Source organism: Eleutherodactylus coqui, chromosome 11 (genome assembly GCF_035609145.1).
Source record: "Eleutherodactylus coqui strain aEleCoq1 chromosome 11, aEleCoq1.hap1, whole genome shotgun sequence".
Taxonomy (NCBI): domain Eukaryota; kingdom Metazoa; phylum Chordata; class Amphibia; order Anura; family Eleutherodactylidae; genus Eleutherodactylus; species Eleutherodactylus coqui.
In genome coordinates, this window is record NC_089847.1 from 19,068,048 (window position 1) to 19,092,844 (window position 24,797).

Sequence of the window (24,797 nt, forward strand, 5' to 3'; positions counted from 1 at the left end):
AGACAAAATACCTAAACCACACAGTCTGCAGTCATCTGTAACTGTACCCTTACCTAAATCATACAGCCTGCAGTCATCTGTACCTGTACCCTTACCTAAACCATACAGCCTGCAGTCATCTGTACCTGTACCCTTACCTAAATCATGCAGCCTGCAGTCATCTGTACCTGTGCCCTTACCTAAATCATGCAGCCTGCAGTCATCTGTACCTGTACTGTTACCTAAATCATACTGCCTGCAGTCATCTGTACCTGTACCCTTACCTAAACCATACAGCCTGCAGTCATCTGTACCTGTACCCTTACCTAAACCATACAGCCTGCAGTCATCTGTACCTGTACCCTTACCTAAATCATACAGCCTGCAGTCATCTGTACCTGTACCCTTACCTAAACCATACAGCCTGCAGTCATCTGTACCTGTACCCTTACCTAAACCATACAGCCTGCAGTCATCTGTACCTGTACCCTTACCTAAACCATACAGCCTGCAGTCATCTGTACCTGTACCCTTACCTAAATCATACTGCCTGTAGTCATCTGTACCAGTACCCTTACCTAAACCATACAGCCTGCAGTCATCTGTATCCATACCTAAACTATACAGTCTGCAGCCATTTGTACCTGTATTCATACCTAAACAATCCAGTCTGTAGTCACCTGTACCTACACCCATACCTAAAGTATACAGCGTGCAACCATATACACCTGTACCTATACCTAAACCATACAGCCTACACGTAAACCTTACATCTGTACCTGTACCCATACACAGGATGTATAACTTATACCAGCTGTAAATATATAATTATATACAGGAGGTAACTAGGTTATACTAGCATAGTCTATCTACGATGGATGGATGGATGGATGGAAGATAGATAGATAAATAGATAGATATGAGATACATATGAGATAGATGTGAAATGGATAGATAGATATGCGATAGATAGATAGATATGCGATAGATAGATAGATATGCGATAGATAGATATGAGATAGATAGATAGATAGATATGAGACAGATAGATATGAGATAGATGTGAAATAGATAGATAGATATGAGACAGATAGATGAGATAGATAGATAGATAGATATGAGATAGATAGATATGCGATAGATATGCGATAGATAGATATGCGATAGATAGATAGATAGATATGCGATAGATAGATAGATATGCGATAGATAGATATGCGATAGATAGATATGCGATAGATAGATAGATATGCGATAGATAGATAGATAGATATGCGATAGATAGATATGCGATAGATAGATATGCGATAGATAGATATGCAATAGATAGATAGATAGATAGATATGCGATAGATAGATATGCGATAGATAGATATGCGATAGATATGCGATAGATAGATAGATAGATAGATAGATAGATAGATAGATAGATAGATAGATAGATAGATATGGGATAGATAGATAGATAGATAGATATGAGATAGATATGAGATAGATAGATAGATATGAGATAGATAGATAGATAGATAGATAGATAGATAGATAGATAGATAGATAGATAGATATGAGATAGATTAGATAGATAGATAGATAGATAGATATGCGATAGATAGATAGATAAATATGAGATAGATAGATATGCGATAGATAGATAGATATGCGATAGATAGATAGATAGATAGATAGATAGATAGATAGATAGATAGATATGAGATAGATAGATATGAGATAGATAGATATGAGATAGATAGATATGAGATAGATAGGAGATAGATAGATAGATATGAGATAGATAGGAGATAGATAGATAGATATGAGATAGATAGATAGATATGAGATAGATTAGATAGATAGATAGATAGATATGCGATAGATAGATAGATAGATAGATAGATAGATAGATAGATAGATAGATAGGAGATAGATAGATATGAGATAGATAGATAGATAGATATGAGATACATAGATATGAGATAGATAGATATGAGATAGATAGGAGATAGATAGATAGATATGAGATAGATAGGAGATAGATAGATAGATAGATAGATAGATAGATAGATAGATAGATAGATAGATAGATAGATAGATAGATAGATATGAGATAGATAGATAGATAGATATGAGATAGATTAGATAGATAGATAGATAGATAGATATGCGATAGATAGATAGATAGATAGATAGATAGATAGATAGATAGATAGGAGATAGATAGATATGAGATAGATAGATAGATAGATAGATAGATAGATAGATAGATAGATAGATAATCACATCATGAGAAAAATCGTAAGTGAGCGAGAAGTAAGGAAGGACTTGCTGGTTTATTTAGCCTGTCGGTATAAGCCATCCGCACTGCCTACGTGTAACGTTAATACCTCTGATAACACTCCCACAGAAGTCACACATACACAGGAGTTAAAGATAAAGCCAAGGGGGGAAAAAACCTCAGAATTATAGACTTCAGTAAAAGCGAGTTCTCCACCCAAACCACCAGCATCAGGGTCAAAATTACAGATGTGGGAGCATCAATAAGTGATTTCTGCAGCCTGTAAAATCCTGATTTCTTAAAAACCATATCTGACGTGTAATGATAGAGATTTAGCCAAGCCGTTCAATTTGCCCTCTTTTAGAATATTACTTTTCTGTCAGAGCGCTCGAACTTGACATGGAAGAAGTAAAAAAAAAAAAAAAACATCCCGGGATGAAGGAAGGACGGCGGCAATCAGCAGTAAGTAAATTTCTTTACAGCTTTTAGCTTGTCATCGAAAACCACTACATATCCATCATTGTTAATGGCGGCCTGACAAATCACCCATCATTGTAATTAAAGGCGAATCGCATACTCTGCCGCTCCGGCTCTCCAAATAGATTGGACGAGAAGCATATGGATGGGGACCAGGACAAAAATGGAATATAATATCCCCTTCGCTGGTGTTGGCGAGCCAGCCAGGAGGAAAAGGCACATCAATAACGTCCGCCATTAGTCACCGGTGCCATCTGGACGCCACGCCGGAAGCTGCCAGGAGTGTATTAAACATTTTAATTTTATTGTCATCCCTTAAGATTGCCTACCCTATGTGATTTGTCAAATAAGAGCTCCGAGCGTCCTCCAAGAGGGCCGCCGAGCCCCCGCTAGTTAATGAAATCCATAGACAAGTCGTTAAGTGGCTCAACACAGCTTTGCCTCGCCAGTCAATTCATTCCCATGATCGCGGTGTCAATTAGAGCGACTTAAATTACAACCGTGCGACCAAACAGTGTTTAATTGAAAGGCTGGACGGCGACGAATCCCCCGCAATTACTGTACCGAAATTGGACCTTGTCATTAGCGAGAGCAAACATCCGGATTACAGAAGGGAATTAGCATGTCTAGGCGGTGGAAGGGACCGACGCAGCCAGGATGACGGGTGACTATGGGGTCTTTAATCGTTCGTTGGGAATCTTATATGTCACAGACCAATTAAAGGAGGTTTTGCATTTTTATGCAGATGTGATGTTTTTGAAAAACTCTGAGAAACAGCGCCACAGCGTCTGTTGGTTGTGTCTGGTATTGCAGCTCAGCTCCAGTGAAGTGATGGAAAATGAGTTGGAATATCACACGTGACCTGTGGGCAGAGGTGGCGCTTTTCTTAGAAGAAAGCAGTCATGTTTTTCTTATCCTGCAGAATCCTTTTTAAAGGGGTTGTCCAGTTGGAAACTATTGATTGTTTTTTTCTCAGGACAGATTAGTAGGGGTCTATCGCTCAGGACTCCTACCGATCGGCAGTTTGCCAGGCAAGTGCGTTCATGCATTGAGTTGATTTTTGCAAGCAGCAGACAGCTCTGTTCTTACTGTAGTGGCCAGGCTGAGTATTGCATGCCAAGTTCCCATTCATTTCAATGGGGGCTTTGTCTGTAATACCAAGCCTGGCCACTATAGTAACGGAGCTGTATGCTGCTTGCAGAAACCAGCTCAGTGCCCAAGCTTGGTGGCTTTGATGAACAGCTGATCGGCAGGGTTCTGGGGCAACTGAATGCGTAGATTCCTATGATGGCGAGTCTTAGGAATAGACCATTAATAGTTTACAACTTGACAATCTCTTTAATATTTGACTTAGGAACACCCACTGATCTAGTGAATGCATAGGCCATCAGACATAGGGTTATGCCATCAGATATAGGGTTGTGGCCGTGCCTGGTACTACCCGGGTGACTGCCTGGGGGAACAGTATGTGTTTTGGAAATGCTAAAGGGTCTCACAGCTTCTCATCAGATCTTCCAAACCAGTAAGAACCAATGTTAGGGCCTGGCTGTGGCACCATGGTGGGTTCCCATGGCTCACCAGGTGCCATGGTACCCCAGTTGGGAAACACTGCCATAGAGATAGGTCATATGGCTATTCTGGGGCCCGTGGAGATTGGGGGCCAAGCTAGATTTACTTCTAGATAGGTGATGGGAAATTTATTCGAAGGCTCTCAAAACGGCCCTTCTATCCTGAGCAGCAAACCCCATATTGGGGCTAGTTTGATCTTTGCTGTGGGGCCCCTTCTCTTCTTCATGAGCCACAAACTTCTGCCCTAACTAGTGAGAGCAGAGAGGAAATTTCCGGACCTCATACAGACGGGGAAATGGTTGAGTAGGTGCCCATCGATGAATAAGAACCAAGACTTACCTTGCCAACAGTTTTTGGAAACGGTGTCCTCTGATTCTCTGGAATAGAGATAGGGGGCGCCACAATTGATCTTCTGTGTCTCAAATGTGCAAGATGTCTTGGTACTTTGAACATGTTCTGTAGGGGAAGAAAAGTAACATTTAACGAGGATCTAGAACATGAAGAATGATATACGCTGCAGACAACACTGAGGGCCCTTCTACAAGTAGGCCGGATTCACGAGGGCGTATTTGCACTCGCATTTGCGCATAAAACATTTCTGCGCACAATACGCATAAAACCGAACCCAATGGTTTCAGTTGGTTCGGTCACAAGCGTGTATTTCACGTGTGCAATTCGGTCACGCAGAACACTATGCAGCACACTCTATTTTACTGCGCATTTGCAAAAATGTCGCACTCCATATAAAAGGACCCTTACACTACACCGTCTTAAAATGCGCCAGTTTTCTAGAAGTCTAGACCGCCTTTAGTTGACGTAGTTTAAAAAAGATTGTGCCTAAAGCTTGGCGCACTTTGGCAAAACTTGTGGCGCTACTTAGGCCACGCCCCTTTTAATTAACACATTCAAGTTTTCAATAGTAAATATGCCCGCTGTGTTACGCCTAGGGTAGTTCTTGAAGGGGCGGAGCAATACTTCCATCCTTGGTAGCTTTAGAACGTCTCATGCCCCACCCCCTCCCCTCAGATTTGGCTATGCATAATATAGTTTATCATTTTCCTGGAACATCCCTTTAAAAGCATTAGATTTAGAAAAAAAACCTGGCTGCCATCTTCCAGAAGCAGCGTCACACCAGTATAAGGGCCGTGTGTGGCAATGCAGCTCAGCTTCATTGATATTTAAAGGGAGAAGTTGCAATACCAGACACAACCTGTGGACAGGAGTGGCACTGTTCTGGTAACAATGCTGCCATGTTTATCTCAGGCTAGGTGCACGCTTGCGTTTAAAAAATGATCCATGTTGCGCCTGCAAAAAACGGACATCTTTTTTTTTTCATTACCGTATTCAGAGAGTGAGATCTTATTCCATCTACAGAGCTGTATGAGGGCTTGAGTCTTGCGGGGTAGGTGGGTGTTTTCATTTTTACCATTTTGGGGGGCATGTGACTTTTTATTCACTTTATGTACATTTTTGTGAGGCAAGATGATGAAAATCAGCTATTTTGGCATTTTTTATTTTTTGTTAATGGCGTTCACTATATGGCTTAAATAACATAATAGTTTTAGAGTACAGATCGTTACAAATTTGCGTTTTTCTGATAACAAATAGCGCTTTATTGGAAAAATGACAATTTTTGAAAGGTTTTTTTTTGTTTTTTTGAGGGTGGGGTTTACATGTAAAATATTTTTTATGATGTCCTTTTTTTTACCAGATTTGTTTGTCCCACAAGGGGGCTTGAAGATCCTTTGATCACTTAGAAAATACACTGCACTACTTGTGTAGTACAGTGTATTATCAGACATTGTGAGGTTCATAACTAATAGTACAGCCTGTTACTGATGACACTGACCCTCACAGGTTGCCGTACATGGTAGACCCAGAAGTCATGATTTGACCTCCGGTGGCCATGGTAATCATCAGCATCCATCACCCTCACAGGTTGCCGTACATGGCAGACCCAGAAGTCATGATTTGACCTCCGGTGGCCATGGTATTCATCAGCATCCATGATTGGATTGTGGAAATGCCAATGGTTTTAAGGAGTCCTCTTCCTTTCCAAACCCTCTAGATGCATCTGTCAGCATTGATCGGAGCTAGCCTCCATCCCGGTGGTTGCAGCAGGACCCGAGCTGCTCCGGTTACTATAAGCTCAGCTTCTGAGCTCCCTGGTATTGGTATACTGTATATAGATATGATGTGATGCAGGAACTACTGGCCCGCTGCACCATACATGAACGGCACATATTGGGAAGGGGTCAAAGACCGTGAGGTCGTATGTTGTCCATGGATAGTCCATTCTTAATCGGCCACCACATGAATGAATAAAGAGCTAGTGTGCCGGTGACCTAATCCTGGACAACCCCTTTAATGTTTTTGAAATCAAAAAACTTTTTTACCAACTTCGTGACAAATTTGGAGCTGTTGACGTCTATAATTGTATAAATCTGAGTCAGTCAAGTCTGAGAACTTCTTCACGAGCTAGTTAATTTCCAAAATCTCGTTGCTTAATCATTTTTGTAGATCTTCAGGGATTTTGTCCGGTACGAATAGTCAAATGTTCTAATCTGTATTTGAAGCCTTCATACATTACTCTTCGCTTGGAAACTTCATTAAATTTTCGTCATGGGAATAAGCGCGAATGCTGTAAACATATTGATCTGTCACTGGAAGCATTTAAAGCTATGTGAAAGGTTGGCCCTTCCGGAGCTCATTATTAGTTACACGAGTAGATGTTGTATTCTTGGTCATTTAGAGACTTCAATAAATTAGTCTTGATGGTGTCAAACTGTCTAGCGGTGAATATGAGCCACATTATTCCTAAGTTCGGCATTGATCCTCAAGAAGAGTTTCTTTGAAAAGCTTTTACTGACTGTCTCCAAACTACGACCGGCCTGAAGAAGTAGTAGAATCCTTCCATGGAAACTTCTAGCAGGTCGGAAGGTCACCACGTAAAGTTCTAAGATTTGACTTTAAAAAATTCTAAATAGATATTTACAAAAATTGAGGTCAAAGCAGTTAGCGCCCATTTCCTGGCACACCAGGCAAAATCATCGGGGCAGACATTTCAGATGAATGGCCATCTGTAGAGAAATGAATGAACATCCCCCCCAACCCCACTTGCCATAGTTTTTGAAGGTCTTCTAGCCCGAATCTGTTTAACCATGTTTAGAACTACCTAATGATGTTTATAACAGGCACTGGCCTGATTCTAGATGTCCCCTGTGTAGGTAGATAGGTCTTGGCCCCAGTATGGTGACCATGCCAAAGGTTGAAATAACTGGTCACCATACTGGAGGGAAGAAGCGAACATTCATGGGGACAAATGGACGTTCATAGGTCCACTCCTGGGTGGAGCTACGGGTTAGGGTATAAAAGTTTGGAGTTGGTGTACGTTAGAGAGTTTGCAGTGTTTATGCAATGCCGAAAGGTGTGAGAGATTGGGTGAAGCCAGAATGTCTGCTGGTGCCATTAAAAGTGGAGCTTTTGAAGAAGAGGTGTTTCTTCTGACTACTCGAATAATAAAGAAGAAGTATCTTCCTAGGTACTGACAGAATGCACAGGTATAAGTGTGAGAGTGGAAGATGACACTAGGTCTCAGTTGACTGTGACGGTTGCATATGCGGAGTGCCACTCCATTCATCTCAATGGGGTAGTCGGAAATAGCTGAATAGACGCAATTGGCTTTCTCCAACAGTTCCAATGAAAATGAATGGAGTGGCACCACATGTGCAACCACTGGTCCATTCAGTCTGCCAATCACTGTGGGTTTGTACAGAGAACCTGTAGTTAGAAGGAGTGAAGGACATTGGACCCTTCCCCCCCGTTCTTGGGATCTGTAGGGGTCTCAGCAAAATCTACTATGACATAGCTCCATCAAGAAAGAGATCTATCAAGTTGTACCTATTTTCCTACAATTGTAGAATCAGAAGAAGCAAAAAAAAAAAAAGAAAACCCCTTGGACGTAATGGCCAATTGCCTCATCTTCCGAAGAACCAATTCTTCGCAACTCTAAATGTGGCACTTATAGAAATCCCTGGCTCCCTGGTTCACCATGTGCCTGTCTATGGAGCTTGCTCACTGAATAACTTTCAAGAATGTTGGTCTTAAACTCCGTCCGCCTTAACTTTCTTTTATTATTGCTTCTTGATGCCAACTAACCCTTTCAATTTCTGCTTGAGCCGCAGGTGATTGCATCATTCCTTCTTCTTGTAAACTGTAACCAAGGATCAAGTGGGATTCGTATCACTTCTTCGAAAGCTTTGGTGGAACGATGGTAAAATACACAGACAAACACGATAAGCCTTGTCTTACCCCGACAAGTAGACAATAGGGCGTCTATGCTATTTGTCAATCCCAATACCTTGTATTAAGAATCAAACGAAAGGCTTCTTCAAACGGCCGTGTTTGTACACGCAAAATCTGTGCGCGCAAAACACAGAGAATAGAACCCATTGATTTCAAGGGCTTTGTTCTCATATACGAGCCAAAAAAAAAGGGTCCTGCTCTATTTTCCTGCATTTTACACAGCGAAACTGCCATAGAAGTCGATGGCAGGTGTGGAAATACGCAAGGGGATGCGTGAAAGACTGCGCAAAACGCAGGAAAAGACGTCAGCTGGACCTCATTAGGTTTTAATAGCCAATCAATTCCATGGAAAGTGAATGTCACGGATTGGTCGTGTAAGCAGGCAGTCATTCACTTATGAACGACTGCATGCGTACTGTGAATGAAGGTTAGCGGGACGGTGCGATCCCCGAGCTGCTCCATCTGCATTCACTCTACCCCGACAAGTCGTCACGTGTAGAAGAGCCCTAAAGGTATTTACACGGTGCGACTGTTAGATGCATTAGTGCCTGTTAGCTGTCCCAGCGACTTTCGCTACTGTGCTTTACACTGGAACAATGGTCCTTCAAGTGAATGGAGGTGGAGTGGCCGGGGATCGTTCTATTCACACTAAAGATGAGTCGCTCAAACATCGAGTGGCTCCTGTTTGGACGGGCCAACAGTTGCTTGGTTTTTGGTTCTGCTAAAAACCAAGTGACTCCCACAATTGAACAATTTCTTGCTCAGTGCCTTGACGGCGGCTGCATGTACATGGGACAATTATAGCACTGGAATTCGCTTTTATGAAAAGGTACCTTAACCAATCTGTATTTATGCATTGAGTTTGGTTCTGGTGTTGTATTTATGTTATGAGCTTGGTTCTGGTGCTGTATTTATGTTATGAGGTAGGTTCTGGTGCTGTATTTATGTTATGAGCTTGGTTCCGGTGCTATATTTATGTTATAAGCTTGGTTCTGGTGCTGTATTTATGTTATGAGCTTGGTTCTGGTGCTGTATTTATGTTATGAGGTAGGTTCTGGTGCTGTATTTATGTTATGAGCTTGGCTCTGGTGCTATATTTATGTTATAAGCTTGGTTCTGGTGTTGTATTTATGTTATGAGCTTGGCTCTGGTGCTGTATTTATGTTATGAGCTTGGTTCTGGTGCTGTATTTATGTTATGAGCTTGGTTCTGGTGCTGTATTTATGTTATAATCTTGGTTCTGCTACATTATTTATTCACTGAACTGTTCTCTGGAAGTATGCTGCTATTTTGCAGCTTGCTTGACAAGCAAAATACAAACATGCTGCCTGTCAGTGCAATATATATCATTTTTATGATCGGGGACATCAAAAACAATTCTGCATAGGGTTCCATCTAACCTAAAGCTGGCACTGTGAGAAACTGGCATTGATGTGGATTACTGATCGTAAGGTTTAAAAAGTCCATTTTACCTGAGAAACCCAATGGGACTCACTGTATTTTTTTCTATGAGTTTTAAAGGCAACCATCGTGAAAGTTAGGTCCGACGTGGATCTGACACTTTAGTCTGCAGCAGAATTCATATGGACCAACAGCAGATTTAGTTTTAGTCAATGCAGTAAATCCGCATGCGACTTGGCGATGTGGTTTCCGCACAGAAACTGCGCCAAGAATTGACAGGTAAGAATTTTTTTCCGCTATGCGGATTTTCATAGCGTTCAATAGGATCCTAAAATAGCACAGATTAGACACAGAATCCATTCTGGAATCCAAAGTGAAATTACATCATGTGACCAGGGCCTAAAGGTCCTTCTTACACGGCTCGATAATCAGGCACAAACGTTTTCCCGAACACTTTGATGCCGAATTATTGCGCCGTGCAAACGATTAGGCTGATATAAAAGACGTCTGATCAACATGCTTTTTCAATTGATGCTTGATATATCAGGTTGAGAATCAGCCCATGTAAAAGGACCTTTGGGTCTTCTTAGATGTGCTGATGATCAGCCTGCTCTAGTGAGTACCGATAGGCAAAGCAAGTCGATCAAGGCCTGATCGCTGCCATTCACACTCCGTATGATGATCCACAGTAAAGATATGCTCTATCCACAGGGCCGAAGATAAATTTACGATCAGTGGTGGTCCGACCATTGGGGTCCCCACCGATCCTGAGAACAGGACTCCGATTGGTCCCCAAATGAATGGGGTGGAAGATGCGTCATTGTCGCTGCTCCATTCACTTGAATGACACCACCAGAGATTACCACTTCATTCACTGCACCCCCATCCTTGGGATTGGTGAGCTTCCATCATTTGGACCCCCATCGATCATAGAGTGGAGAAGGAATAACTTCATAACTTGGTACAAACCCTTTAATACAACCGTCCATCCCCAAGCAGCTGCCATTGGTAAACTGCACACCTCCCTGTTGACCATGGAACATTTCTATGCTAAATAGACACAAACAAGCTTTTGCACCCAATCGTCGGACGGTATAAAAGGCCCTAAAGGTGAACATGGTAGCACCACTGCTAGGGCACCAAAGGTCTAAAACTTGGCAAAAGTTCAGGCAAACTTTGTAATGAACACGTACTTCCTAGGCTTTAGTTCTATCCATTCTCTTGAACACACTGTACTTTTTTAATAATTGGTCCCCAAATATTCTATTTTTGCAGAGTAGACATTACGGCCCGATCTGGTATCTTTTATAGAAGCAATAATTAATAATAGATAAATTTAGCTTTACTTGTTCAGCATATAGGCTCCCAAAGGTACGAGAAATGCCTTACAGTAACAAGACAGAGGATCTCAAGTAGGTGAAGCCTACAAGAAAGAGGAAAGAGAAGAGGAAGCGGGTGGAAGGAGGGAGCAGGTGTGATGTCCAGGATGCATTAATCAAGTCTAAATACTGATGAGTCATGAGGCTGCTGTGTACACAATGCCAGTGGGGGGCTGCACAGCCCTAAGAAAGAGTGTATGGAGGCAAGATCATTTGATAGAAAATGCATTTTTTTTTACCTTATGTGCTAACGATTATCGCTGGGACGACCTGTCTGGCATCTGCGCTCAACAGGTCATACCGTGTAAAAGTACCTTGATGAGAACAAGCCCTAATTCTTCTAGATAAAGAACACCTATAAAGATGGTGGGCAGATTAACCCCTTCCCATCCCAGGATGTGTGTGTATATATATATATATATATATATATATATATATATATACACAGGGGCGTAAGTAAAGGCTCAGGGGCCCTGATGCAAAAGATGAGCAGCCCCCCCCCCCCCTCTATCTGTATCTGTACCCATACCCATACCTAAACCATGATGCACAGAGACATAACTTGAAGCTTCTGGGCCCCAATGCAAAACCTGTAACAGGGCCCCCAACTATAATGCTTTATTCATAGTACTGGGCTCCCTATATGGAGAAGAGAGGCCTTATGGGCCCCCTAAGGCTCCTGGGCCCGGGTGCAACCACAACCCCTGCACCCTCTATAGTTACGCCCCTGTGTGTGTATATATATTAGAAGCAGAGCCCACATCATCTTCAGCGGGAGTCAGCTGTGACTGACAGCCGTCCTTCCACTGAAACAGCGGGGATCGGTAGGAATACTGATCCCTGCTGTTAACTTCTTACATGCTGCAATTATCCTGGCATGTAGGAGGTTAACAAAGAGAGGGTAGTTCCATTGTGATGCCATCAGCAATACACAATGCAATTGCAGAGGAAGGATTGCCTGAGATCTTAGTAAGTCCCCCTATAGGGACATTAAAAAAAATCTAAAAGAGGGAAAAAAATTTTTTTTTTGATCACTTTTCCCATTTTGTTTTTTTAAGGAGTAACAGAAAGAAACCCAAGTCTGGTGTTGTTCCACCTGTGATGACTTGTACAGTAAATGGAATATACTTTTTTATCCCACACAGCAAATCTAATATAAATAAGCCTACAGGCTATTTCTTGCACCACACTTTGGCCCCTCTGCAGGACGTTTGGTGTCATTAAATCCGTTAGATCCTCCCCACCTCCGTAAAATCATAACATTTGAGTTTGATTGGTTGATTGAGGTGTCAGGCTAGGTCATAGTTGTAATGTTAAGTGTAGCGGCGCCGTTGCTTCAGCCGCCAAGGAGAGCAAAGCATTGCTACGCCAGCGCGAGAAACGTCACGGTCCCTGGCGGTCGAAGCACAACAGCCGGCCCCATTGAAAACAATGGAAACCCGTGGATGCGGGGCGTTCTCACATGGAAACAGCCTCATATCCCTGCAGGGTGAAGGAATCCCCCACCGCAGCTGTCATAGTCATGGCAGGGGATCACGATGTTCTCCGATTGTTTTCAATGAGGGGAGAGGGAGGGAGAGAGAAATATGCACTCAGCTCTGCTATACGCAGGTATACGCACAAAGCTCTGCTACACATAGCTATATACACACAGCTCTGCTACATGCAAGTATATGCACACAGCTCTGCTACACATAGCTTTATGCACTCAGCTCTGCTACACGCAGCTATATACACTTAGCTCTACTACACACAGCTATACTCACTCAGCTCTACTACATGCAAGTATATACACTCAGCTCTTCTACATGTAGGTATATACACTCAGCTCTGCGCCTGCAGCTATATACACTCAGCTCTGCTACACACAACTATACACACTCAGCTCTGCTGCACGCAGTTATATAGTGGTCTACACCTCAGTGACTGTATTCACTCTCTGTAGTAGATGCAATCTGTAGAGTATACCAGACATACAAGATATTACTGCAGGATACACCGAATATACTGGGGGCTCCACAGTAACATATACTATACTGAGTGGTGTAATATACCGACATGTAATATACACTAATTCACTATTGCCATATCTCCAAAACGTGGAAGACCAAGCCGTGATCTGCGGACAGCGAACTGTTCAAGCTGAACCCTCGGCTCGGCAGTTCTTAAAACATTTACAACCATTTTTCCAAACATTTTGTGTTCACATAGCGATTAGCGAACATCATGTCAATCTAGTGCTATTAAAATTACTAGCCAAGGCACACAGCACCAGATGCCAGTAAAATTACCAAAGAAGGGAGTCTTAGTAGGTGAGACCGTGCCCACCCCACTCCCCCCAAACAATTTCAACCGATTCCAAGGACCCCCCACCTGCCACAGCCAGCACGGCTTAAACCTAAGTCTGCGCAGCCCCCAACGAACACAACCCCCATTCTATCCCCCCTAAACTGCCAAGGCCCACATGCTGAAATCTCACCAACATCTTTCTCCAAATCTACATGCGTAACACTAACCTCCCCTCTTAGTAACAAACTTCAAAACATGGCTATTACTAGAGATGAGCGAGTATACTCGCTAAGGCACATTACTCCAGCGAGCAGTGCCTTAGCCGAGGATCTCCCCGCTCGTCTCTAAAGATTCGGGGAGCGGCGGGGAGAGCGGGGAGGAACGGAGGGGAGATCTCTCTCTCCCTCTCTCTCTCCCTCTCTCCCCGCCGCAACTCACCTGTCACCCGCGCCGGCCCCCGAATCTTTAGAGACGAGCGGGGAGATACTCGGCTAAGGCACTACTCGCTCGAGTAATGTGCCTTAGCGAGTATACTCGCTCATCTCTACCTATTAAGCGTCACACGTGCCCGATTAATCCCCTGCAATGATCTGACTAAAAAAATAGACCAAATGTTTTTTTGTTCATTTTGCCAACTAAAAAAACGCAGTAAAAAGGATTTCAAAAAAGTCATATGTAGCCCAAAACGGTACCAAATAAAACTATAGCTCATCATGCAAAAAACAGGCCCTCACGCAAGTCCTTCCAAGGGACATAAAAAATTCTGGGTCTTAGTATGCAGCAATCCAAAAAAATACATCTTTTTTTAAAAAGGGTTTTATTGTAAAAAAAAAAAAAAAGTAAAAACCTAAAAAAAATACAGAATATTTTGGTATTTTTGCAATCGTACCAACCCACAGAGAAAGGCTAGCATGTCATTTCTACCGTATAGCGAATGCTGTGAAAAAATGGCAGAATTCATGTGCTTTTTTTCCACCCTGCCCTCCTATGTCTATTGGGGTTTCCCAATTTACCCTGTCGGCAAATGTAGGGTTAAATTAGAATCGGACTGATGGGTTCTGACATGCCGATCCTTTTCTTCGCAGGGTAGATAAGCTACTGCTGTAGTAATAAAAATATAAATGTGTTTCTTAAATCAGCCTATGCAAACATATATATATATTCATATATCAACCTTCATAGAAAATAGCTAGCAGTGAAACGGTTAACGGGTTCAATACTGTACACTGTGTGTGTTGCATTCTTCTGCTGGTATCTGCAATACACTCCTACACACAATTCCCAAGACTTAACGAGGTCCTGAGATGAGTTTCTTATGAGAAAGGCCTGGGATACCCACTGCTCATAAGAGGGGGGGGGGGGGGTGCTCCTTATCTCCTCCCTTGGATTCCTTGGTTCATATTGGAAGATTAATAAAGTCTATACTACTTGGGTATATAGGAATTACATGTTCACATAGCAACATACACCTGGGGCGTAAACATATGTTAATCATCAACGCCGTTACATACTAGGTCAATCATGAGTTGGTATGATGTTGGTAGGGGTATGTATGTAATTGGTGTGTCATATTCACTATAACTGTATTGTACTTCCTGTCAATGAAGCAGAAGGGTATGGGGGCTGACGGATAGCATCCTTGAGTTCAAATGCATATATTCATGCATGACGCTTCTCATTATAACCAATATGTTAATCATCAACGTCGTTACATACTAGGCCAATCATGAGTTGGTATGATATTGGGAGGGGTATGCATGTAATTGGTGTGTCATAGTCAGTATAACTGTATTGTACTTCCTGTCAATGAAGCAGAAGGGTATGGGGGCTGACGGATAGCATCCGTGAGTTCAAATGCATATATTCATGCATGACGCTTCTCATTATAACCAATCTGGAGCAGATCAGTGAAATCTTCTGGAATATGATTTATTCCCATACACTACTTTCTCCCAACTCCCTATTCAAAGCACTTTCATGAGCTGAGCCGAGAGTGCGCGAGGCCAGCAGGAAAAAACTGTGGGCCGAACAAGCAATTGGATAAAGTTGCGTAGGAAAAAGTCTGTTTCCCACGACACAAATTAGGCCAAAACCCGGGAGGTAAATGAGCCTGACAGCTGTAGAAACTAGAATAAGATTTTAAAACTTCTGAACATTTTATGCAAATTCTTTTGTGGCTGAAAGAAAGGAACGGCAGGAACCTGCAACTGCGGAATATTTTATTTATAAGAGCGCGCTTCGTATGTTCAATGCGTTTCAGCCCACGTAAGAAGCGTGAATTTTATCTCTCTACGACACATTTCTCAGTCCCAGCCAAACTAAATGGAATGAATTGTACGAGTCTGCCAAATGGCAAGATTTGAAACAATGACCGGTAATTCTCATTGTCCAATAATCGCCATGCCAAGGATAGTATTAAGGAGTTATCCAAGGCATGACAAGACGGGCAAAGGAAAAAAAAGAAAACATCTTGCACTTTGAAGAAATCCCATCTTAATCTTCCTTATCCAACTTGATATCTCCTGCCATATCCTGACAGTGACGGCAATTTACATGCAATTTCCTAATTTTTTATTTTTTTTATTTTGGATGCAACTGAAAAAAAGAGAGATATTAGGACTGACAAGATAATGACTCCTGGCAGAAGCTTCCAGATAAGCTCCGAGACATCCCTAACACCTGTCTGGCTGTAATCAGTCTGCTTGAGGCACATTTCACATTCGCAGGTAAATATTGTGCTCTCACTAACCGGTGGCAGTCAATAATGCATAAGTAAATAGGAGACTTAGCGGTAAAGGAGATCATCTTGATTAGTCTCTACAATTGGTGCGAAGCGATAATCATGCCAAGAGAGTCAACAGGCTTATTGAAATACGCCTAAAAGATCACGAAGGAACGAGTGTTTAGATGTGTTATGTTCCCAGAGGTAATATCATGAGCAAGACATAATATAGTAAGGGTGCCAGAGTACTCCTAATAGAGAATCCTGGACTTACAGAGTCATCGCGGAGGAATGGGGGACTGTATGCATGTACACAGTGTGTAGACAAAAATTTGGAAACACTGAAATGCATTGGATTTTAATCATTAGCACTGGGCTGCGCTTTTGACCCCTGCTTGGCTGAGAGCTTTCCTGCCAAATTTGTGTTTACTTCACCTCTTGCCCTGCTCTGGGTGGTTTGAGGAGCCAGCTGGTAACAGCAGCTGAGTAGCTCAAACCCCTGACTAATGGAACCTTGTTGCTCGGGCAGATGTTCACATCTGTGTCATATTACCTCCACTTAAAATCAGTCTCTACATGTCTTATTGAAATATGGTTTTTAATGCCATGTAACGTAAGACATGCATTTTGTACGGTGTTTCCATATTTTTGTCCACCCCCTGTACATATACACAAAGGGCTTTTCCACCAGCTGAACGAACTATCACTACCTCAGCTTTGTGGGAAAGTAATGGCCAATGTCTCTGCTCACTTCCAATTGGCTGCAGCAGCCAATCCCCAGTTTCAGTAACATCAAGAGCAGTGATTGGTCATAGAGGTCACGTGCTTAGATAGATGTGACCATTGGACTGAGAGGTGAGCAGAGAACCTGAAGAAGCCAGATGGGGGAGTGCAGTCTGCAGGATTAGGTGAGTATGTAGACATGTATTATTTTTTTAGCATTTATGTGGGGGTTTTCTTCATAATAATCACCTTTATTAATAAGGGGCATACATTTGCTGAGGGGCGGCGGCGGAGGGGGCATGGTGGCTCAACTTTGCTTGCATTGCTGGGGCCCTACATTCAAATCTGACCAAGGACAACATCTTATCTTGGTCAGATTTGAACCTAGGACCCCGGTGTAGCAAGGAAATGGTGCTAACCACTGAGCCACAGGAAAAAAAGCATCACCACCCTTCTAGAAAGTGTTCAATAGTAGTTCTAGGGGATTTATGAACTCTTGGTTCAGTTTGAACTAATTCGGAACTAACTGAGCTTTTTGATGCAATTCAGCAAACCAAACTTTTGAAAAGTTAGCTCATTTGTACTGGAGAGTCTATAAAGTAATACTGACCCTTTAAAGAAGACCTGTGATGTCCTACTATCAGCCGGGTTAGCTGCATAGCTTAGCTGCTGTAGCCCGGCCCACGCCAATAATGTTTTTCGTTTGTTTATACTCATCCTCATTCTCCGGTATGGGCTCTTCTTAGATTTGGTGCCAGTTGGGTGGTCCCCACTGTTCTCAGTGGGTGATGTCAGACTTGATTAACAGTTAGCAGTTAGGACCGCCCATTTGACACATTCAGAGGACTGGGAGACATTTTACATAGCCTGAATGTGGTAATAGGGTGGAGTATTAAAAAAAGAAAGACATTGTTGGATTGAGTATGGCTGCAGCTGTAAAGCTATGCAACCCGCCCCACTAACATGGGGACATGACAGGTTCCCTTAAAGGCTATCTCCGTCACCATAAATATGTCCCCATTACATCCTTGCTACTACCTTACAATCTTGTAATTCTTGCCCTGCCTTGAGTTTTTAGCTACAGTTATATGATTGATTGTGTGTTAGTATGAGTGTCCTCAAACAAGTCTGTGTAACACAGAGAGGTAGTCTAATGTACAGCAGATAGAACTTTCTTCAGCTTTGATGAATTTAAAAAATGTGAAAAATGTGAAAAACAAATAATGGAAATTAAGATGGAAGATGCAAAAATCTGCTCACATGGAGTTTCTGTATTTCCCTTGTATTCATCTATTGATGTCTTTTTGTCACCCGCCTCTACTATTATGTAGGTTTTCCTTTGTTCAGAACATCTGATATACAGGGGGTAGACAAAAATATGGAAACACCATATGAAATGCATTGGCTTCTGATCATTAGCACTGAGCTGCCCTTTTGACCCCTGCTTGGCTGAGAGCTTTCCCAACAAATTTGTGTTTACTTCACCTCTTGCCCTGCTCTGGGTGGTTTTAGGAGCCATCTGGTAACAGCAGCTTGCTGCTTGGGCAGGTTGCTTGGAACCTTGTTGCTTGGGCAGATGTTCACTGATACCAGGCAGCATCTGTGTCATATTACCTCCACTTAAAATCGGTCTCTATATGTCTTATTGAAATATGATGTATAATGCCATGTAATTTAAGGCATGCATTCTGTATGGTGTTTCCATATTTTTGCCCACCCCCTGTATGACACTGCTGTACATCCTTTGTCACACCCTATGTTGTATATGTGTAGAGAATGAGCAAAATTACAGACTTTTTCATTAGTTCCCTGCTAGTCCGTGAGTTTTCTGGCACTTACTCACCCTTGAAAATTCTACAAGGCCTGAGACCAGTGTAATTACTGGAGTATACTTTTCCGTAAAAGCATTACATGAAGGTCACCAGGCGCTGAAGAATGATCGTCTCAGCACAGCGGAGGGTTAAGAGGACTCTGAAGATGACGAGGATGTCTCAGATTGTCTGTGAATAAATGTATTCGCTTTGCAAGGATCAGCTGTTTCAGAAGACGTACGGTACATTACAATGCGCCAGGCGGCCTCCTCCGGACTTGACTGATAGGTGCAAGGACCTCTTGTAGATACTCTGTCTGCAACAAGTACGTGTCGGCCAGAAAGTGATCCACGTAATGCGCCCTTCATAACCTACGCAGTGCACGACCGTCACAACAATCATTGATTTGGAGCCTTTTGGAACAGTAGCCTTGGTGTTTGCGACTTTTCTTGTATTTTGCTATGCGTTTACATATATTATCCATTCAATATAATGGAAATGTCCTTATGGTTAAACACTGGCAAAGGGGGTTGAAAAGCATTTGAAAAACTTGGCTGAAACACTGCCACACCTGGCCACAGGTTGTGTGTGGGATTGCAGGTCAGATCCATTAAGCTCAATGGAGTAGAACTGCAATACCAGACACAACCAGGTGGGGTGCTGTTTCTGGAAGAGAGCAGCCGTGTCTTTATGATCCTGTACAACCTGGACTTTTCATGTCCACTAATCAGTAGAGATGGCTGCATAGCATTACAGCTGCATTCACACTGACTATTGCATCTCTTTGTTTCTTTGAATGCCATCCATTTCTTTACATCGACCTCTGTTTGATTTGACTCCCGGCATTTTGAATCTGTCAAGTGGGCGGTCTCTTCCACTCACTATCAATGGGTCATGTTTTCTCCACTCAGGGATGTCACCCAATGAGTAGGGGGACCGCCTACTTGACAGATTCAAAGCATCGGTGGTGATGGTGGGGGTGGGGGGGTTTAAAGAGAATAGAAGAGGTGTGATAAAGTCAGTGGGGATGCAGATGTAAAGCTATGTAGTGATCGCCAGTGATCAGAGGGTATGGGCGGTCTTCTCTAATCCCTTCCCACTCCATGTAGGTCATGGGAAGGCAGCAGCTAGCGCGAAGGGCTATACATATACGGCTGTAGATGGTGCTGGCTCAGAAGCTAAAACAGCGCCATCCGCAGTGGGATATGGTTGTAACTAAGTTAGATAGTTCAGGAACTTTCTTCTGGCCGAAATACGGTGGCAGCTTCCATAGACTCTTATGGGAGCCTATGAGAGCTGCTGGAGAAAGGAGGTGGGAGGGAGTTTAGCAGCGACCTCATCAGAAACAGTGAGATACAGGCTTGCACGGGGCTGGGTTCAATCACAGAAACAATAACAAGGAGACGACTCGCACTTTTTGGTCATGCTGCACGCTTGTCAGAAGCTGTCCCGGCCCACGTTGCTCTAACCGCAGCAATTGCTAGGAAAATCGAGAGACGACCCCCTGCTGGCGGAGGCCTACTGGTCGTGGCAGCCAACAAGAGGCGGAGAGGGGACTGGAGCTTAGCACACTAGCTAACCGGCAAGGGGGCAGAAAGGGGGGAGGCAGTTTAGCAGAGCTAAACTGTTTTTCCCACCCAACAGAATTCCGGGCTCAGCGTATACATGCCGGGCCATCTGAACGGGTGTACAAATGGCAGATTTGCGCTTCCATTTATGCGTTTTCACGGCGCCGGCGGGTGCACGTAAAAACACCTATGCTCGTGTGAGTAAGCCCTAAGGGCTTATTCAGACAGGCATATATCGGTCGGGTTTTCACGCCCAGCCGGTATACGCTGCCCCTCTCTGCAAGAGGAGGAGGTAGGACGAACCGGGAGCTAGCCCTCTCTCCGCCCTTGCCACTGTTTGCAATGGGAGGGGACGGAAGTTAGCTCCGCCCTGTCATGCCCCCCCATTGCAAGCAGTGGCAAGGGGTGGGGAGGGGTTGGGAGCTCAGTGCACTGCTCCCCTCCCGTCCCACCTCCTCCCCTTGCAGCGTATATCAGCCGGGCGTGAAAATCCGACCGATATACGCCCATCTGAATAAGCCCTATGGTTGTATGCTTTGCGTGCTCCTTTTTAAATGCCTTTAATGTGTTTTCTATATAGCGATTAGTTTGCCAATCTGTTTATGCATGCTTCTTTTTTCGTGTTCCAATTGATATTTAGTTACTAGGGATGAGCGGGTATACTCACTAAGGCACTACTCGCTCGAGTTATGTGCCTTAGCCGAGTATCGCTGTGCTCGTCCCTAAAGATTCGGGGGCCGCCGCAGCTGACAGGTGAGTCGCAGCGGGGAGCAGGGGAGAGCGGGCGGGAGAGAGAGAGGGAGAGAGAGATCTCCCCTCCGTTCCTCCCTGCTCACCCCCGCAGCTCCCCGCCCCGCGCCGGCCCCCGAATCTTTCGGGACGAGCGGGGAGATACTTGGCTAAGGCACATTACTCGAGCGAGTAGTGCCTTAGCGAGTATACTCGCTCATCCCTACATGTTTGGGTTGTTCAGCACCTACTTACCTGGAATTTATATAAATAAGTGGTGCCCAATAAACATTTTTTTCTGATCTTTCGGCACCCAAGGTAAATTTTGAGCGCGGTCTGTAGAGCTATGTCATTCTGGCACATTTGTGCGTTTTTTGTTGCAACTAAGCAGCATAAATGTTGAGCAAAGTGAAAAAAAAAAATTCCATTTTGGTACATCTATGTGAATCTTTGCGCATCAAGCCTAAATCGTGGAGCACCTACCTCTTCTACTGACAGTTTCCTGGCCTGCGTGCGTCTCTTTTTATAAACTTTGTGACAATTTGGTGCTTTTCAATCCATGCAATGTGAGTGCTGGCTGTCTTCCCCACCTTACACCTGCCCGCAACAGCCCCAATTAGCATGTACGCTGATCGAGGCTGTTTAGGTTGAACATAAAAACTGTCGTGTGAAAGCACCCTAAGTCTTTTAAATGCAGCATTTCCAATCCACTGTCTGACGTCTTCAGACATTCTGATTGAAGGCTGTACAGCTCCGATGTCGGAGGACGTCCGGCAGGGTATTCTTACTGTATATTACTGGCCGTTCTGTTGTCGGGGGGCCTCTCCAGCATGTAACATACCGCAGTACTGGCTCTAGCCAGCAGATGGCGCCATTGTATAATGGCAGAAACAGAAAGCCCCCTAGGAAACCCTGAATCCAAAATGAGATTGCAAAGGGTTAAATGTCCTGATCAGTATTCTGCTGTCTTGAATGCCTCCCCCCCCAAGATGAGATTGTGAGATTCCGCTCAGTATGATGGCAGCTGGGGGTCTCCAGGGCTGCCAAGGCTGATTGCCTATCAAGCAATGCCTGTGGTGTGATTTGATAGACTGCCTGTCAGAACACAGTATAAAGCAATACTTTGATATTGTATTATACTCTGTGAGTGATCAAATAGTTGCAAGTTCAAGTCCCCTAAGGGACTATGAGTTTTAAAAAGTTTTATTCATTATTAGAAAAAAGAAAAGGTATTATACGTAAAAAAAAAACGTTTTCCCATATTTGTAATAAAAAAATCAAAACAAAAAAAACCTGAATCATATTTGGCATCGCTGCATCCGCAATATTCCGATCTATCAAAGTAACACATTATTTATCTCTCATGGTAAGCTTCATCAGAAAAAAAAAACACAATGCCAAAAATTGTCTCTTTGCTTTGAGCAGCGGACAGGTGTGTTGGCTTAGTGTTGCTGTTCTGCAGTGCTGGAGTTCTAGGTTTGAATCTGACCTTGATGGGGATTCAAACCTTGGGCCCCGCTGATTCCGAGCAGCTGTGCTAAACATTGGGCGGCCACTGTTGTTCAAGGAGGCCAAATTAGAGAACCCTATTTTTACTTCTATTGATTTTATTGGAAGTCGGAATTGGAAGTCCAGAAGTCTGGAAGTCTACTATGGAGATAAGGAGAGCACACACTATGGCTACCAGCGGAGAGACGTGAGGCAAGATGGCGGCTTCAGATCATAACACTTTATCAGGCCTTTGACAAAAAATTGTGTTTAAATGGGTCTCCAAGTAATTAATGACCAGTCTTGGATTGTATTGGAATGCTGCCATCCAATAGATGGCGCTGCGGAGGTATTGTTCCATCTCCCTTATTTGCATATTACCCAGAGGAGCATGAATGGCCTTTTAAGTCTCCTCACTCACTGCTCTCCCTAAGGAGAAAAGATAGCTTTTCTGACCTAGCTTCAGGATGGTTGATGGTGCCACTCGGGACTTCTTATCACCTGTTTGGCAGGTCCACTAGTTGGCACAGATAGAGACGGAAGCAGTCAACTCTGTCCATATTGCAGGGGCCCGGGTTGGTATTGCATTGAATACAATGGAAAATGTATCTAAATTGGGCGGCTACAAAGTTGACGGAGTTGTCTGCTTCCATCTCTTTCTGCACTGCCAGCTGATCGGTGGGGATCCTGAGCAGCGGACCCCCTCCGATCAACTACTGAAGACCAATCCTGAGGTTAATAGGTCATCCATAATAGGGTGCTGGACAACCAGTTTAACGAGAGGCTTTATATTTGATGCATTAGCTTTAGCATTCTGTTGTCTTCAGACGTCTCTCCTGAGCTCTCAGCATCCGGTTCACACTCCAAGTTAGTGCCATCATGCCCCATCAGCCCTGGATTTCCAGCTGAGGCTTCTATGCGGCGCACACACCTGCGACAGGCGTATAATATCCGTCACATTACTGCCGAGTGTTTCCAGGTTGCAGCTGTGATACTTAGTCTAAAATCTCTGCCTATGAATAATGAAAAGCTCTGCTCAGTGGTGTAAGCAGGGGATGAGTCCTCGCCATACATCATAAATACACACTCTGGAGATGGCGCCTGGAAGCAGGTTAGCACTTGTCATCTCAAGCTGGGTGTTAGGATGGCAGAAGCTTTCCAAGAATTTGGCAAACAGAAGGGCCGGTTTTCACGTAGATTTCCCGGCGGAGAGGCACTGTGTCACGCAAAATTGCTTCAACCGAAAGATGTGACTGGAACTAATTGAAACGAAGGATCTGGAAGGGGAGTGGAAGCGAATCAGGCAAAAGACAATAGTATGTCAAATAAAACCGTGAACGCAAAGTCCCCTCACCTCAATACGATACGGTATCCTGTGCACCCAGATATACTAGGTTTACTTTTGTAAGGTATGTACAATGTCATAGAACCTCCTTTGACCCTAATGACACGATACACTCTTTGTGGCATGCATTCTACTAACATCTGATACACTTTAGCTGGTTTTCCCCCCATTCATCCTGCAAACATCTGGTGAGTTCTCTCAAAGAAAAACGGACACTTCATATTTCCTGACCCGACATTACCCAAAGATGTTGAGGTTTGTGTAGGCTAGCCCAAATTGTGGAACATCCATAGCTTCACACTAACATAAAACAGTGTTGAAATTGTGACAAGGTGCGTTGTCTTGTTGGAAGTATGGCCGACCATTCCCAGAGTATTGCCACATTGTCAGCTGCACATTATTGTCTAGAGTGTCAGGGTTCACCTCCATGTTCATGATTCTTACCACTGCAACCAACAGACCAAGACCATGCCACGTAACACATCTCCAGACCATAACGGTACCACAGCAAACTCAGGCCTACTTTGGATTCTTGCTCAGGTGACCAATTACTTTAGTAGGCTAGCGTATAACTACAACTGCCACTTCTACTACTGGAATTATCAGTAAGGCAAAAGGAAATTAGTCTTTTGCCCCGCTGACGCCTCAACAATTTGGTGAGCTCATAGGGTGTGGCACATATACAGATTACCAAAAATAAGGAGGAATGGTTGTTTGTCCAATTGTCGACAAGTGGGAAG

General features: G+C 43.5%; 1 protein-coding gene across 2 annotated transcripts in view; it reads right to left on the reverse strand.

The window, feature by feature from the left end:
* CDH13 (cadherin 13) overlaps positions 1–24,797 on the reverse strand; it is a 691,633-nt gene that overhangs the window by 396,141 nt on the left and 270,695 nt on the right. For both annotated transcript variants that reach the window (XM_066583672.1, XM_066583671.1), the window contains exon 4: positions 4,637–4,753. In XM_066583672.1, coding sequence (XP_066439769.1) covers positions 4,637–4,753 — 117 coding nt within the window. The remainder of the gene's footprint in view (positions 1–4,636; positions 4,754–24,797) is intronic.